Raw genomic sequence first — 12,641 nt, 5'->3', positions numbered from 1 at the left:
TTAGTTAAGAGTAATGAAAGCCAACTAAGTGAACTAATAGAGATTTTTTTAAGTTGATTTAATTTTTCACTTTTTATTCTTTTGACATAATATGCCCCAGGGTAAGCACTGCTAATACAGTCAACCACTTTCGACTCGTGCAGAGACTACGTTTCCTTTGCTCTCCTACTATTGTCTCACCACACAACTTCTTACTCTGTCTGCCAAGCTGTTGATTTCCTTAGCCACAGGTCATATTTTAGTTCTCAATGTGGTGTTGTCGAGCTCGACAGAATTGAGAATTTTATCCTTAAAATAAAAGAGATTTGTTGCTTTTTATGATAAAATAATACATATGCTTTATAAAAAAATACAACATAGTAGATAGTAGAGAGGAGAAAGTGACAAAATATCACCTGAGTTCCTACCACTGAGAATTGAGCATTATTAACATATACACAGAGAATATGACAATTCTGTGCACACATATACATATATTATGTATCATATATACATATATATAATATATGTGTGTGTATACTCCTATTGTTTTCCCAAACGAGGTCACATTTGACATGCTGTTTTGTAATAGTGAGATATTTGATCATCTCTGGTTATGAGATTCTCTTAAGGGGGTGTCCTCCTGAGAGCTGACTGGAGATTTCAAGTCTTGCTTTTCAATTTCTTGTATTGCTTCACTGTTCCTTCCACCTCTTCCCTTCCTTGTCTTCAATTCTCCTTAGCTTCAGATGCTAACACCCACTGTTCGACAATTTTGAGAAGAATATAAAAAACTGAAAACAGAGGTCAAAGAGTACCATTTCCAGTCATTTTTATGAGTGAAAATTCTGGTCAAATAAACTGTGTCTGTCATAAAAATGACTCTACTGAAGTCCCTAGTGATTTCAGCGACGTGACCAGATTTTCTATACCAGACAACCAGCCTTCAGACTAAAGGGCATGAGACAATTCTGATATGTGCCACTGCTTCATATTTTGGAAGGAACTGTATGTTGCTATCTCTAGAATTTTTGATTCAAGTCACTTGATTAAATAAGAATATTTCCCTTTGATCAAAAAAATAGGTCAAATGTTAAGAGTATGTCCTGTTAATTGGCAAGTGCTTTTCTCATCAGAGTCATTAACACTCATCATTGAAATAATTGTTTTGAAAAACTTTCTGTCTTTGACCAGCATTTGATTTCTAACCATTTGTTTGACTGAATTGGAGTGATGGCTTGCACATTACCCAACAGTTATAAAAAGTCTCCCAAGTGATTTTCAGAATTCCTTATGTGTGCAAACACTGACTCTTAGTTCCCACATCTTGAAATGAATATTTTCTATCATTGATATGGAACCATGTTAAGGTTCCTCCCCGCTCCCACTCCCAAGAAAGAAGATAAGTTTATGCTCCAGCTTGAATGACACACATGCCAAGTGTCTAGGTGGGTGGAGAACAACTGAATTACTTTGAGTTCCATATTCTGGGTCTGAAGTGTTCATTTCAATTTCTGAATAAAGAAATAGTGACAATATTTGAAGCAATAATATTTCAGCTGCTTCTATTACACAGTGACAGACCTCTGGAAGTAAAGTTAAAATTATAGCACCATATCATTAATCAGAAAGTAAGTTCATTAGACATGTGAGGGTATTGTAGATTATCGAAGTATTTGTTTACAGATTTTATTTCATATAGATGTGTGCTTCATGCGGCTATAGTTTTAACTTTATATGTCAGGAGACCTGGTGGTGATCAGCTTTTGAATTATAAGTGCAAGTTCAAAAGAGATGTTGGCCTCTCTGAACTTGGAAGAGTCCACAGACCTAAGCTGGGACCCAGTCCTATCCTTCCAGCCAATTCTTTAGCCTGTGTTGAGCCTCGGTTATCTCATATAGAAGGGATTACAGTGTTCAGTGAGGTTACTAGGCAAAGCATTTAGTCAATTGCCCGGTGCATAATAGATGTTCCACAAATACTAGTTCCCTACCTCCTCTTTGGAGAAACAACTGAAAGAGAAAAGCTGTGACTGTGATGAATCAGGACCAAACAAGAGTCCTCTGGAATCACGTGTGAGCCCCGACACATGCAAGCACAGTCAGTCCACGCGACAGAATGACCTAACAGCCTGATACGAGTGACTGCTATTCCTTTACCAGTCCCAGCTTTAGCTCTACTTCTTTCCTCCCACGTTTCAGACAAGGATTATGAAGATGCTGAGCTAGAATTGCCCCAACTTCCTGAGAGCAAACTCCCACTTCTTTGAACCCTCCCCAAAGCACGTAATACAGTCCAAGCCCTAGACGTCCTCCCTGGCACCCTCTGATTGGGTGGTCTTCCAATTCCCCACAGCATGTGCTCTCCCTAGTTGCAGTGGGTAAATAAATGCAACTTTGTTCTGTGCCAGGTGTGCCCAGGTTGTCGCAGCTTTGGCTGTAGGGCATCAACACGACTGTTTTGGCTACCTGTTGGAGGAATACCATCTTCTAGAGGCCTCGATGCTCAGAGTTTGGTCAGTGGGCCAATACAATGCACAGCCCCCGGGAGCTTGTGACAAATGCATCCTCAGCTCACACTCCTCCCCACCTACTGAATCAGTCTGCAGGCTAACAAGGTCCCCGGGTGACTCATGTGTCCATTTAAGTGAGAAGCATTGCCGGGCCGCTGAGTCTCAATCTCGCCTGGGAAATTTTAGAGAAATGTTGCTGCCTGAGTCCCACCTCCAAAGATTCAGATTTAGTTGGCCAGGGTTTAGCCTGAGCAATAGCCTTGTCCAGCCCCTCCAGTTCTTTCTAACGTGCTGCCAGGGTTGAGGAGCACGCATGTAGCAGACACCCAGGTTGGGTTGGCTTTTGTTTTTGCCGATAGTTCCATTTGCTCACTGTATATCATGATCCGGAAAGGAGGCTGCCGATGGATTAGCAGTGGTTTCACCCACACTTCTCTCTTATTTGTCTCCAGGTGGCCCCTCGGAAGGGAAGCTGATCCCAGGAGATCAGATCGTAACGATTAATGACGAACCGGTCAGCGCTGCACCGAGGGAGCGGGTCATCGACCTGGTCAGGTGGGTGACTCAATCTCCGTGCCCTGTCCTGCCCAGAAAGCTGCTGCACAGCACCAGGGCCTCTTCCAGCAGAGGCAGGGCTTCCTGGGCCAGTTTAGGGTAGAAACTCAAGCCCACACATTCACCTTGAAAATGCTGGTGACGCTGACCTCTAATGAAAGACACATAAACACAAAACACTTAATTGCTCACTCTGTGCTAGCGTTCAGGGTGCATAGACTAAAGCTGAAATGTTTTTTGACTTTTTAAATTACATTTATTGGGGTGACATTGGTTAGTAAAATGATATAAGTTTCAGGTGTACATTTCTGTACTACATTATCTATATATTGCATTGTGTGCTCACCACCCAGAGTCAGTTCTCCTTCCCTCACCATACATTTGACCCTCTTTATTCTCTTCTACAACCCCCCTCCCTCCTTAACCTCTGGTAACCACTAAACTATTGTCTGTGTCTATGAGTTTTTGTTTGTCTGGTTCCTTTATTGTTTTCAGTGCTATATCCCACATATGAGGCAAGTCTTATTTCCATCACTATATCCAAAAGTTGTGTTTTCTTTTCCTTCCAAAATTACTACCACATTGATATTCCATAACCAAGAAAATCAAAATGCAATACCTGAATTTAGATTAAGTCATGAGTAATTTTATATACATAGTCCCACAGATACAAAAACATATAGTTCACTGGTTTTTCATACTTGACTGAGTGATTCATTAGTGAGTTTTGAAATCAACTGAAGCAAAAGGATAATTAGGTCAAGCGTAGGACAGTTTAAAAATGTGCTTGGTTGATTGGTTTAGTTTTATTATAGATGTAAATAATTTGTTATGTGATGTTCTTAATGGGGCACCAGAAAATATATTCTATTCGATGTTAAAATATCAGGTCAAGAATCTCCTCAGAAGCCTCCTGGAGTTACACTCGCTCAGTGTATTTAGGACAAAAGGGGTCTTCAGAACCTTTCCAAATGAAGCTGTGCCTATTATATGAAGGGATTCACGCATCGAAACACTTTAAACTGAGAAGGGGATCTTCCACCATGTCTGCTGTCTCATAGCAAAAAGTACATCTGTGCTTTGGGAGAGGCATTAAGTGGAGTATTTCTGGGGTTTTCCACAGACAGTTCTTCCCCGAGCCTAGTTGAGTTTCTGCTTCACAGAGAAGTGTTGGATGGTCCTGCATCCTTGGAAGAACTTGGAGCAGGGTGAGAAGATAGAGAAATAGAAATAGAGGGGGCCGACTAGTACGGTGGCCAGCAGTCCCCGTTTTAGCATGGAGAGGCTCATGTCCTGGGAAACCCGTCAGTCCCAGAATGATTGGTCACCCTGCTTTAGCCCAGGCCTAACATAATGGAACCTTCACAGCTGGCTGCAAAGGCGTGCCTGTCATCCAAATCTGCAAGGGTATTTCTATCCAGGAGCCAGCACTGAGGCTCATGTCAGATTCACCCTGTATGGGGGGTGACACCTGGGAGCACCTCCAATCTTCCTGTGGACCAGGAATGCAGGAATCGGGAGTGACTTCATATTTTCGAGCCCTTGGAGGGAACTACAATGTTATTATTTGGAATCGCTTTTCTCTTGACATGTGTGTGGGTGTCAGCGGGAACATACCTCATCCAGGCTGGCTTTGAGCCTTATGAGTTGGCATCCTGGAGTGCCATGTTTAAGCCTGATGGCAGGTCACACAGTCATTTTGTTTTCCCCTAGGCACACGCCTCTGTGATCAGTCCTATTGATTTCTATGCCTAGAGGATGATAGAGGAAATGAAATATCTGTGTTTGTATTCGCTGTGACTGAATTGTCTGCTGCAGGACAAAGATGGAGAAAATGCTATCTAAAAGTGTGATCATCTCCTAGCGATCCTTCCAGGGGCATTTAGAAAGATTTTGTTGTTTCCTTCTGGTTTAATGCACTGAGGAAGAAAATGGTATCTCTGTAAACAAAAGTGTCTGTTTAGACTTCATATGTAATGAAGCTCAATGAATATTTGTTGAGTAAATGAACCAATTAAAAGAGGGGTAGCAAATGGCAGCTTGCAGTCCAGATCCAGCCTGCCACCTGTTTTGCACAGCCCATGAGCTAAGAATGGGTTTTACCATTTTTGAAGGGCTGGAAAAAATAAAAGAAGAATATTTTGCAACACATGAAAATCATATGAAATTCAAATCTCAGAGTCCACAAATAAAGTTTTATTGGAAAACAGCCACAGCCAGTCATTTGCATGTTGTCTAAGAATGCTTACTCCCTACAATGGCAGAGGTGAATACTTGCACCAAAGACCTGTGGCCCGCAAAGACTAAAATATTTACTCTGTGGCCCTTTACAGAAAAAGTGTGCCAAGCCCTGCTTTAGGAGACAGTAAGGTCACTGATTGCATTTTCTTTGGTTGAGCCAAATTAGACTAAAACCTCGCATAATATACACAGAGAATTTCTCTCAAACGGGGGTTGTGATCACTGCAAGATTCCTACATACTTGATAAAGAGATTGTGGATCGCTCAATAACAAATGGATTGAAATGGAAAACATGCATGCTTTTTAAATGTCATGAAATACTTCAGGTCCATAAAACTCTCTTTGCCTTCTCAAGGCCTGGCTCCTCTGGGCTGGAGGTTGGGAGGGGAATAGGAGAGACAAAGCTGAGGGCTTCTTGCATCACTGCCCATAGTTAGAGCCCTCTCTTGGGGGACAGTGGCTGCTCCTCTGACTAGCATTGGCTGTCGACTCCCTTGGTGTCACCGGTAGCTGCATGCTGGCTCTCCTGTGAAACTCGTATGTGAGCTCTTTGGTGGCAGGAGAGGGGGGCCCCCTGAGGAGCCACGCCACCGCACAGTAACATACATGGGAGGTCTGGCTCAGGCTCTTTCACCCTCTTGCTGATAGATTTCCCGACCAAATCTCTCGGATAAGCCCCTAGCAAGACCAGCTAGTGTTCAAGAGGTCCACTTGACCTCATCACAGAGGGGAGGAAGTAAACTCTCACCAGATCACGGCCATGCTGCCAAGGCCACAGTGCTCTGTCCCACCCTTGCTGGCCTTCTTATGCAGGCTGGGAAGAAGAGGAAGAGGTGGTGGCTGGTAGAAGCTGATCACACTGTGCCTCCTCCTAGAAAATTCTGGGGGATCCCACTTGTTTGCAGCTCACTTTACAATGTGGTTTAAGTGTCCCTTTGCCAGTGTCTCAGGGATAGGTCACAAGGACACAGTTTAATTCTGGAATGTAGCTTGTTGTAGAATCAGGTGGCCTGGATTCTAAATTCCACGAGAAAAGAGACCTTGTCTATGCTGTCCCCTGCCATGTGCCCAGGCATGGCTCACAGGAGGTGCTCAGTAACAATGTGTTGAGGGAGGGAGTGGGCTCTGAAGAGCACTCTTCAAAAACTACAGGTTTAGATGGTTTCCCCCAGCCCTCCTTCAGCTCTACATTCTGCACATTTGAATGTGACCTAATGAATCCATGCCTCAGAAAACATTCGTTAGTCACCTACTATGCGCAGGACACAGAGCTAGGCACCCGCTACAGAGGGATGGATGAGACAAAGCCCAGCCTTCGGGGAACTTACAGTCTACACTACGCTGATTAGTGATGCCTGTTCAAGTTGGACCTCCTTAAAACAGACGAGCCCCCACATTGGGTGCCTGGGGAAGTTGTTCAGATTTAAAGGAGTTTGCTAGTGATAAAAGCACGTAGGCCCTGGATCCTGCTGAGATGGTGAACGTGTAATCCTAAAACACACTCCCTTTTAATTTCAGGGCAATAAGTTTATCTTCCTAAAAGTAACAAGGTACTTCACTTTAAGCAAATCAATCTAAGTACAATGACGCAGTGCAATTCACAGGGAGGAAATGCAGCTGGTTGCGAAGTTCTTATTGTCACTGATACCTTCAAATTCATTAAACCAGAATTTTGAAATAATGTATTTCTCACTAATGAGAAAGTTCATGCAAGAAAAATTTCCTGTGCCTTCCCATCAGTTTAGTCATCTGTCTGCCATATGTGTACTAACCTAGAAATTTAGCTCTTATAAAATAATCTCTTTTTTATTGGGCTTCGCAGCCGATACGTTTTCTAATGTCTATATCTTACACAAGATGAATTCCCTTTCTGTTTAATAAAATATCCCATTTCCTTAGTCACTAAGGAAATTCGGAAAAACACTCATCATTTTAATAACACTGTAAAATCCTCTCTTTAAAAATTGGCATCCATTTACTTGCCTAAGTGCTTTAGTCTTGTTTTGTGCTTTTTTTCTCCCATTGCAGCATTGGCTCATGGATCATTTTTTGTTTCCAGATACATTTGTGTTTCTTTGTGGATTATTTTTCTTATTTGATTGCTTTATTATAGAAATTTATAATTTTTTTTTCTTGAGAAAATGAAAGAGTTTCTTGGAGGCCAATTTACTGCTATAGTAACCACAGTTGGGTTTTTTTCATGTATCCTCAAAAAAGAGCTATAATTGTTGCACTGAAATTAGACAAGTTCTGTTCATCTCATAGTTTTCTCAGTTCTTAACTCTAGCTCATACTTTCCAGTGGTCGAAGAGCAAAATCTTTGAAGAGCTGATGCCCTTTGCAAATGACCATAGCTTTCTTCTTTGGAAGTATCCAAGGATAATTTCCCTTGGCTTTTCACAATTAGACAAATTAACTTAAGACAGTCTCTAAAATTTTATTTTAAAAAATGATGGGGTATAATCACTCATAGATGTTATGAGGCATGCCCCATCTCCCAAGACTAGCCAACCCAATGAAATGTATTGACTTCAACAGTTATTGAGCATTAACTAGGTAGCAAACGTCACGTAGGGCACTAGAGATATGTAACTAACTAAGACGTGATTCCTGCCCCCAAGGAGGAGACTTCTAATTAATTACACTATATTTATGATGTGCTCAGGGGGAGGCTGGTGTTCAGTAGGAATGTTTTGTGGAGATGGAGGGGATGTGAAGAAATGCAGTTATGGTGGTAAAGGGTAGCCATTGGTCTTGAGTGGAAGGGCAGGTTTATGCATGGAGAGGCAATTGAAAACTAGATCTTTCCTTTGTCCCTGGAAACCCCAGTCCCTCCTGATGGACACTCAGTCACTTTCCAACCTGCAGGTACACTAATATCCATTGTCCAGGTGACTGTCCTGAACCACAACCTCATAATTTGCTTCTGCTCTTCCTCAGTTGCCCCTTCAAGGTGGCGACAGAAATCTCCTGGTTCGTGTTAGACTGGAGGCACTAGTCTTTTGGGGATGAGAGATCCATTTGCCAATCTGATAAATACCACAGACTTATCCCCCCATCCAGAAAAATCCACACATACACAAAATTTTGCTTATAACATCAGAATGTTCCTTGACTCCCCTGGTGCCAATCTCCATTTTAGAGCCCTGGCAGGAGATTGAATGTACTGGCTCCCTTCCTCTCCCTTTGTCTCTATCAGAAGGTAGCATTGAAGAGGCAAGGATGTGAGCAGCTCAGTCTTACCCCTTTCCAACAGAGCAGTGGAAGCTGAGGGCTGCTCACTCCATAGTAAGAAGGCACAAGGGTCAAACTGGAAACGAGTCCTCCTCCTCCCATCCTCTGCACTAGAGCAGCTAACTGTCCCTCCAGCTGTCTTCTCTCATTACCTGAGTTCATTATTCCTGCTGATCTCATTAGTGGGCAGTACCATAGCGATGGCCACATCTATAGAAGGTTGCCCACATCTATCTGCCCTTCTGGGTGTAGGGAGAATTTCTGGGGAGAAGACATGATAAGAAATAACTGTAATAAGAAATAAGAACAGGTGATAAATTACTAATCATTACTTTAATTCACAAAGGACAAAACTCCTAATTTTTAGTGACATTCCTTTTACCTAAGTAACTAATACATATAACCACATGCCAACCAATATACAAATTCCCCTTTAAACCAGGGAGATTATTCCAATAATTCTAACAAGAATGCCCAAAATGAGGATTCGTGCCTTCCTAGAACACATACATTCCTACAAAAGAAGTGATCCAGCTCACTGACACAATCAAGGTCAAGGCTTTGTGGATAACTTTTAAGGGTCACTTTATTGACATGTTAACATGTATTAGATCCTTATTATATGTTCACCCTTCTGTTAAACACCTCCATTCCTTAATATTAAGAGCAGCTAACATTTTCATGGTGCTTACTATGCCCTGTCCTGAGTACTTTTTGTGTGGTAACTCATTCAGTCTTCACCATGGTGAATGGGTACAATGTACCTCTCATTTAAAGATGAGGAAACCGAGGCACAGAAAGGTTAAGGGACATGCCCAAGATCCCATAGCTAGTAAGAGGTAGAGTGAAACCCAGTCGGCTCCTGAGCGAACGCTCTTGACCTGCTCATCATCTTTATTCCTCTCAACAGCCCAGTGAGCAAGTACTGTTTATTGTACCCAAATGACAGAGTGGAAACTGAGGCTGACAAAGGTTGAAGCACTTGCTCAGGGCAAGGAGGGAAGCGTGCACTGGGAGTGGAAGAAAACCAGTCCAAATTACTGGGACGTGGTGGTCCGAAGGGGACAAGCTCGACTGTTGGGCATGCCAAGTCGTCACTTGGTGGGCCCAGCAAACAACAGAGCTATAAGCGGGCGCTAGAACCTGGGTTCTAGCACCCATGCCCCATAGACACTTCCATTTGGGGATTATACGCACCTAGCCTGTCTTCTATCCCAGGTTTGCCAAGCAATTGCCTTGATTTTAGTAGGAAGTGCTCAGGACTACCTGCCTGTTGCAGTTGGTGGGAGATCGGCAAGTTTAACAAGGGCAAAATAAGCCATTTAGAAGGGACCCATCTGAAAATTAGATCTCAGCATGTCTGTCTTTTTATCAGTCCCTCCTCATCAGAATTATAATAGAAAGTCAAGTCAGATCATGTTCCAGGGCTATTGTGTCTGCAAAAGAATATATTAGGAAGGTCACCTTCCCGTCTAATTTCAGCTGGGCTTGGGTGCATAGCGGTGCTGCTTAGTAAAATAACAAAGCAAAGAACATCTACCGAGCATCCAGCATATAAAATATGCATGATGATGTATGATATAATAAGGCCTTATTATAGTAAGACCAGCAAGCAATTTCTGTGAAAACACAAAAGAACATCCTCTTGGCATGCTGACACTACAAATTGTGGTCTCACCTAATACACACTTGCAGTGTACACGTTTTCTGACAATTGCAAATTACAGAGCCTGGGGAGAAAGAGGTCAGCGATTCTAGAAAATGGACTGTGTGGGAAAACACATTCTAATAAGAATAAAATGGAAAAGGGGATTTGAATCCATTGTTCATTAAGGGTATAATGACATATAATTATGAAAATTAATAAGAAAAATGGCTTCATCCAGATTATTTAAATGTCCCTTAGATTTCATTAATGACCATCTCCCACTCTTTCATTAAATCTCTCCATTACTGTCGATGCTTTTATGCAACTCATGTGTGGAAAATGGATGTTGAAGATTGAAGAGCTAGAAAAAATTTTAAACGAGGGCAAGTTTTCAATGATCTCATATGGTTGACACTGCTGAATGTCTTAACATCTTACTTGTATTAAGAAAAAAATGGAAGAAGATAATTATTGCCTTATGCGATAGTCTTTTAATCCTTTAGAGCTAAAAATTTATAAATTATTCCATGCCATTTGCATAAGTAGCTGAAAAGACGAAAAATATATATATTTTTGAACCTGTGGTCAGAACGTCCTGAGGACTTAAGTATAAGCCTCATTTCATAGAGATCCTAGTAGAAGGGATCCAAGAGCTCAAAGGCAGAGCCAACTTTTACAAACAACACGGTGGGTAGACTGGGCAAGAATCTCATTCCATTTTCCACAGTACCGAGTGTACATTTAAGGGAGGTTGGTTCAGTGGGAGGAAGTGTTGGGAGAGGTTTTGGGAGAGGCGAAGTACACCCACCCTTTGGTCACATCATTCATCTCACTAGAATTAGCTGAGATATCTTTGTACCCATCTGATCTGCCTTTGATCACTCACCTAGGCAGGGAGCTACTGTGTCATCCCTTGTTCACCACTGTCAGCCCTCCCTTAGCCACTTCTTTCTCATCTTGGGTGCACTTGCCCTTTCTGAGTTGTACTGGGACATAAGATTAATTTCTAGGGCTAATTCCCTCCAGGATCGTGTCACTTTCCTAGGGTTTTGACTAGGAAAGAAGGCACAGGTTGCTGTGCTCTTTAATTCCACAAAGCTCTTTGGGGGATTCCCAATTAATTCTTCCTGGAAGACCAGCTTCTGAAAAGAGAGGGGCCATGCCTGCTCTTTCCCAGGTAACCACAAGTCAGTGCTCTTCTACATACCTTAAAACACACTCCATCTTCCCATCCTCTGACAAGTCCCCATTCTGGAGAGAAGGAAGTTTTACTCTGATTTATCGAATATCTTTCCTAGCCTATAGTTTTTACTTGTCGTTCCTAGGACCTAGCTATTTCTTTAGTTCTATAACAACCCTGTCCTGAGGCAGTAAGTGTTGTGTGGTCTGTCTGAACAAATGAGCAAAGAAAGACCTGATCAAACTGAGCAAAGAAATGGAGGTGTGGGGATGAGAGGGGGACATCAGTGAATATTTCAAAATATTATCCTGCTACTCGATGAAAAGATATGTGGCATAGAAATCAGAAAAATATGAATTCCAATCCTACCTCTGCAATGGATTAGCTGTGTGGGACCTTAGGGAAAGACAATTGATATAATCCTCAGTTTCTTGATCTATAAAATGAAGACCTACCTCACACAGTTGTCATAAGGATTAGATAAACAACAGTGAGAAAAACTCTTAGCAGAGTAAGAGCACATGAGAAGGTCTTAATAAATGGGAGTTGTTTTCTCCATCGAGGTCAGCATCAACACCATAGCTGATGATTGTGAGCAAATTGCTTTCGTTGCAGGGTCTTGGTCTCCTAGTCTGTAAATGGAGGTAGGAATTTTACACTTCTAAGCCTTTATCTAAGGATTCAATGAGATAATGTATGTGAGAGCACTTTGTAACTTGTAATCAGTTAGGTCATGCTTGTGTCAGATGTTGTCATTACCGCTCTTAAAGTTGCAGAGTAGAGGATTGGAGCACAAACCCTGGGACTCAAAGCCAGAGAGGAACCTGGGTAGAAATCTCGTCTTTTAGCATGAAGATAACTTGGGGAATGATTAAAAAGCCCTGAAACTCAGGGTTTGCAAAAGTTGCCAGGGTTCACCCCTGGGGCGCTAGAACCCGGCAGGGATTGTCAGTGAAATTGACTTGGGGGACTACACAGGTGTGCAGCAGTGTGATAAGGCAGTGGCTGGAACAAGAGTGATTTCAGTGTTGTCATATGGGTGAAGGGGGTGTGGAAAGATTTAGGGGCTACTGGAATGTGCCCTGCTGAGGCTGAGATTAAGTGAGGAATGATATAAATCAGGGGTCACAAAACTTTTTCTGCAAAGGACCAGATAGTAAATATTTTAGGCTTTGCAGGCCGTATGCTCTCTGTCACAACAACTCGATGCTGCTATTGTAGCACATACATAGCCATAAATAATATGTAAACCAATGGGTATGGCTGTATTCCAATAAAACTTTATTTATA

At 42.2% G+C, this 12,641-nt stretch overlaps 1 protein-coding gene across 5 annotated transcripts in view; it reads left to right on the top strand.

Moving 5' to 3' along the window:
- The window catches only part of FRMPD4 (FERM and PDZ domain containing 4), a 750,657-nt gene that overhangs the window by 662,104 nt on the left and 75,912 nt on the right, over nucleotides 1–12,641 (top strand). For all 5 annotated transcript variants that reach the window (XM_081042401.1, XM_081042403.1, XM_081042402.1 and 2 more), the window contains one exon: nucleotides 2,945–3,047. In XM_081042401.1, coding sequence (XP_080898527.1) covers nucleotides 2,945–3,047 — 103 coding nt within the window. The remainder of the gene's footprint in view (nucleotides 1–2,944; nucleotides 3,048–12,641) is intronic.

The sequence above is a fragment of the Rhinolophus hipposideros genome, assembly GCF_964194185.1.
Source record: "Rhinolophus hipposideros genome assembly, chromosome: X".
In the NCBI taxonomy this organism is placed as follows: Eukaryota; Metazoa; Chordata; class Mammalia; order Chiroptera; family Rhinolophidae; genus Rhinolophus; species Rhinolophus hipposideros.
This window is presented reverse-complemented; position numbering and strand designations above follow the sequence as displayed.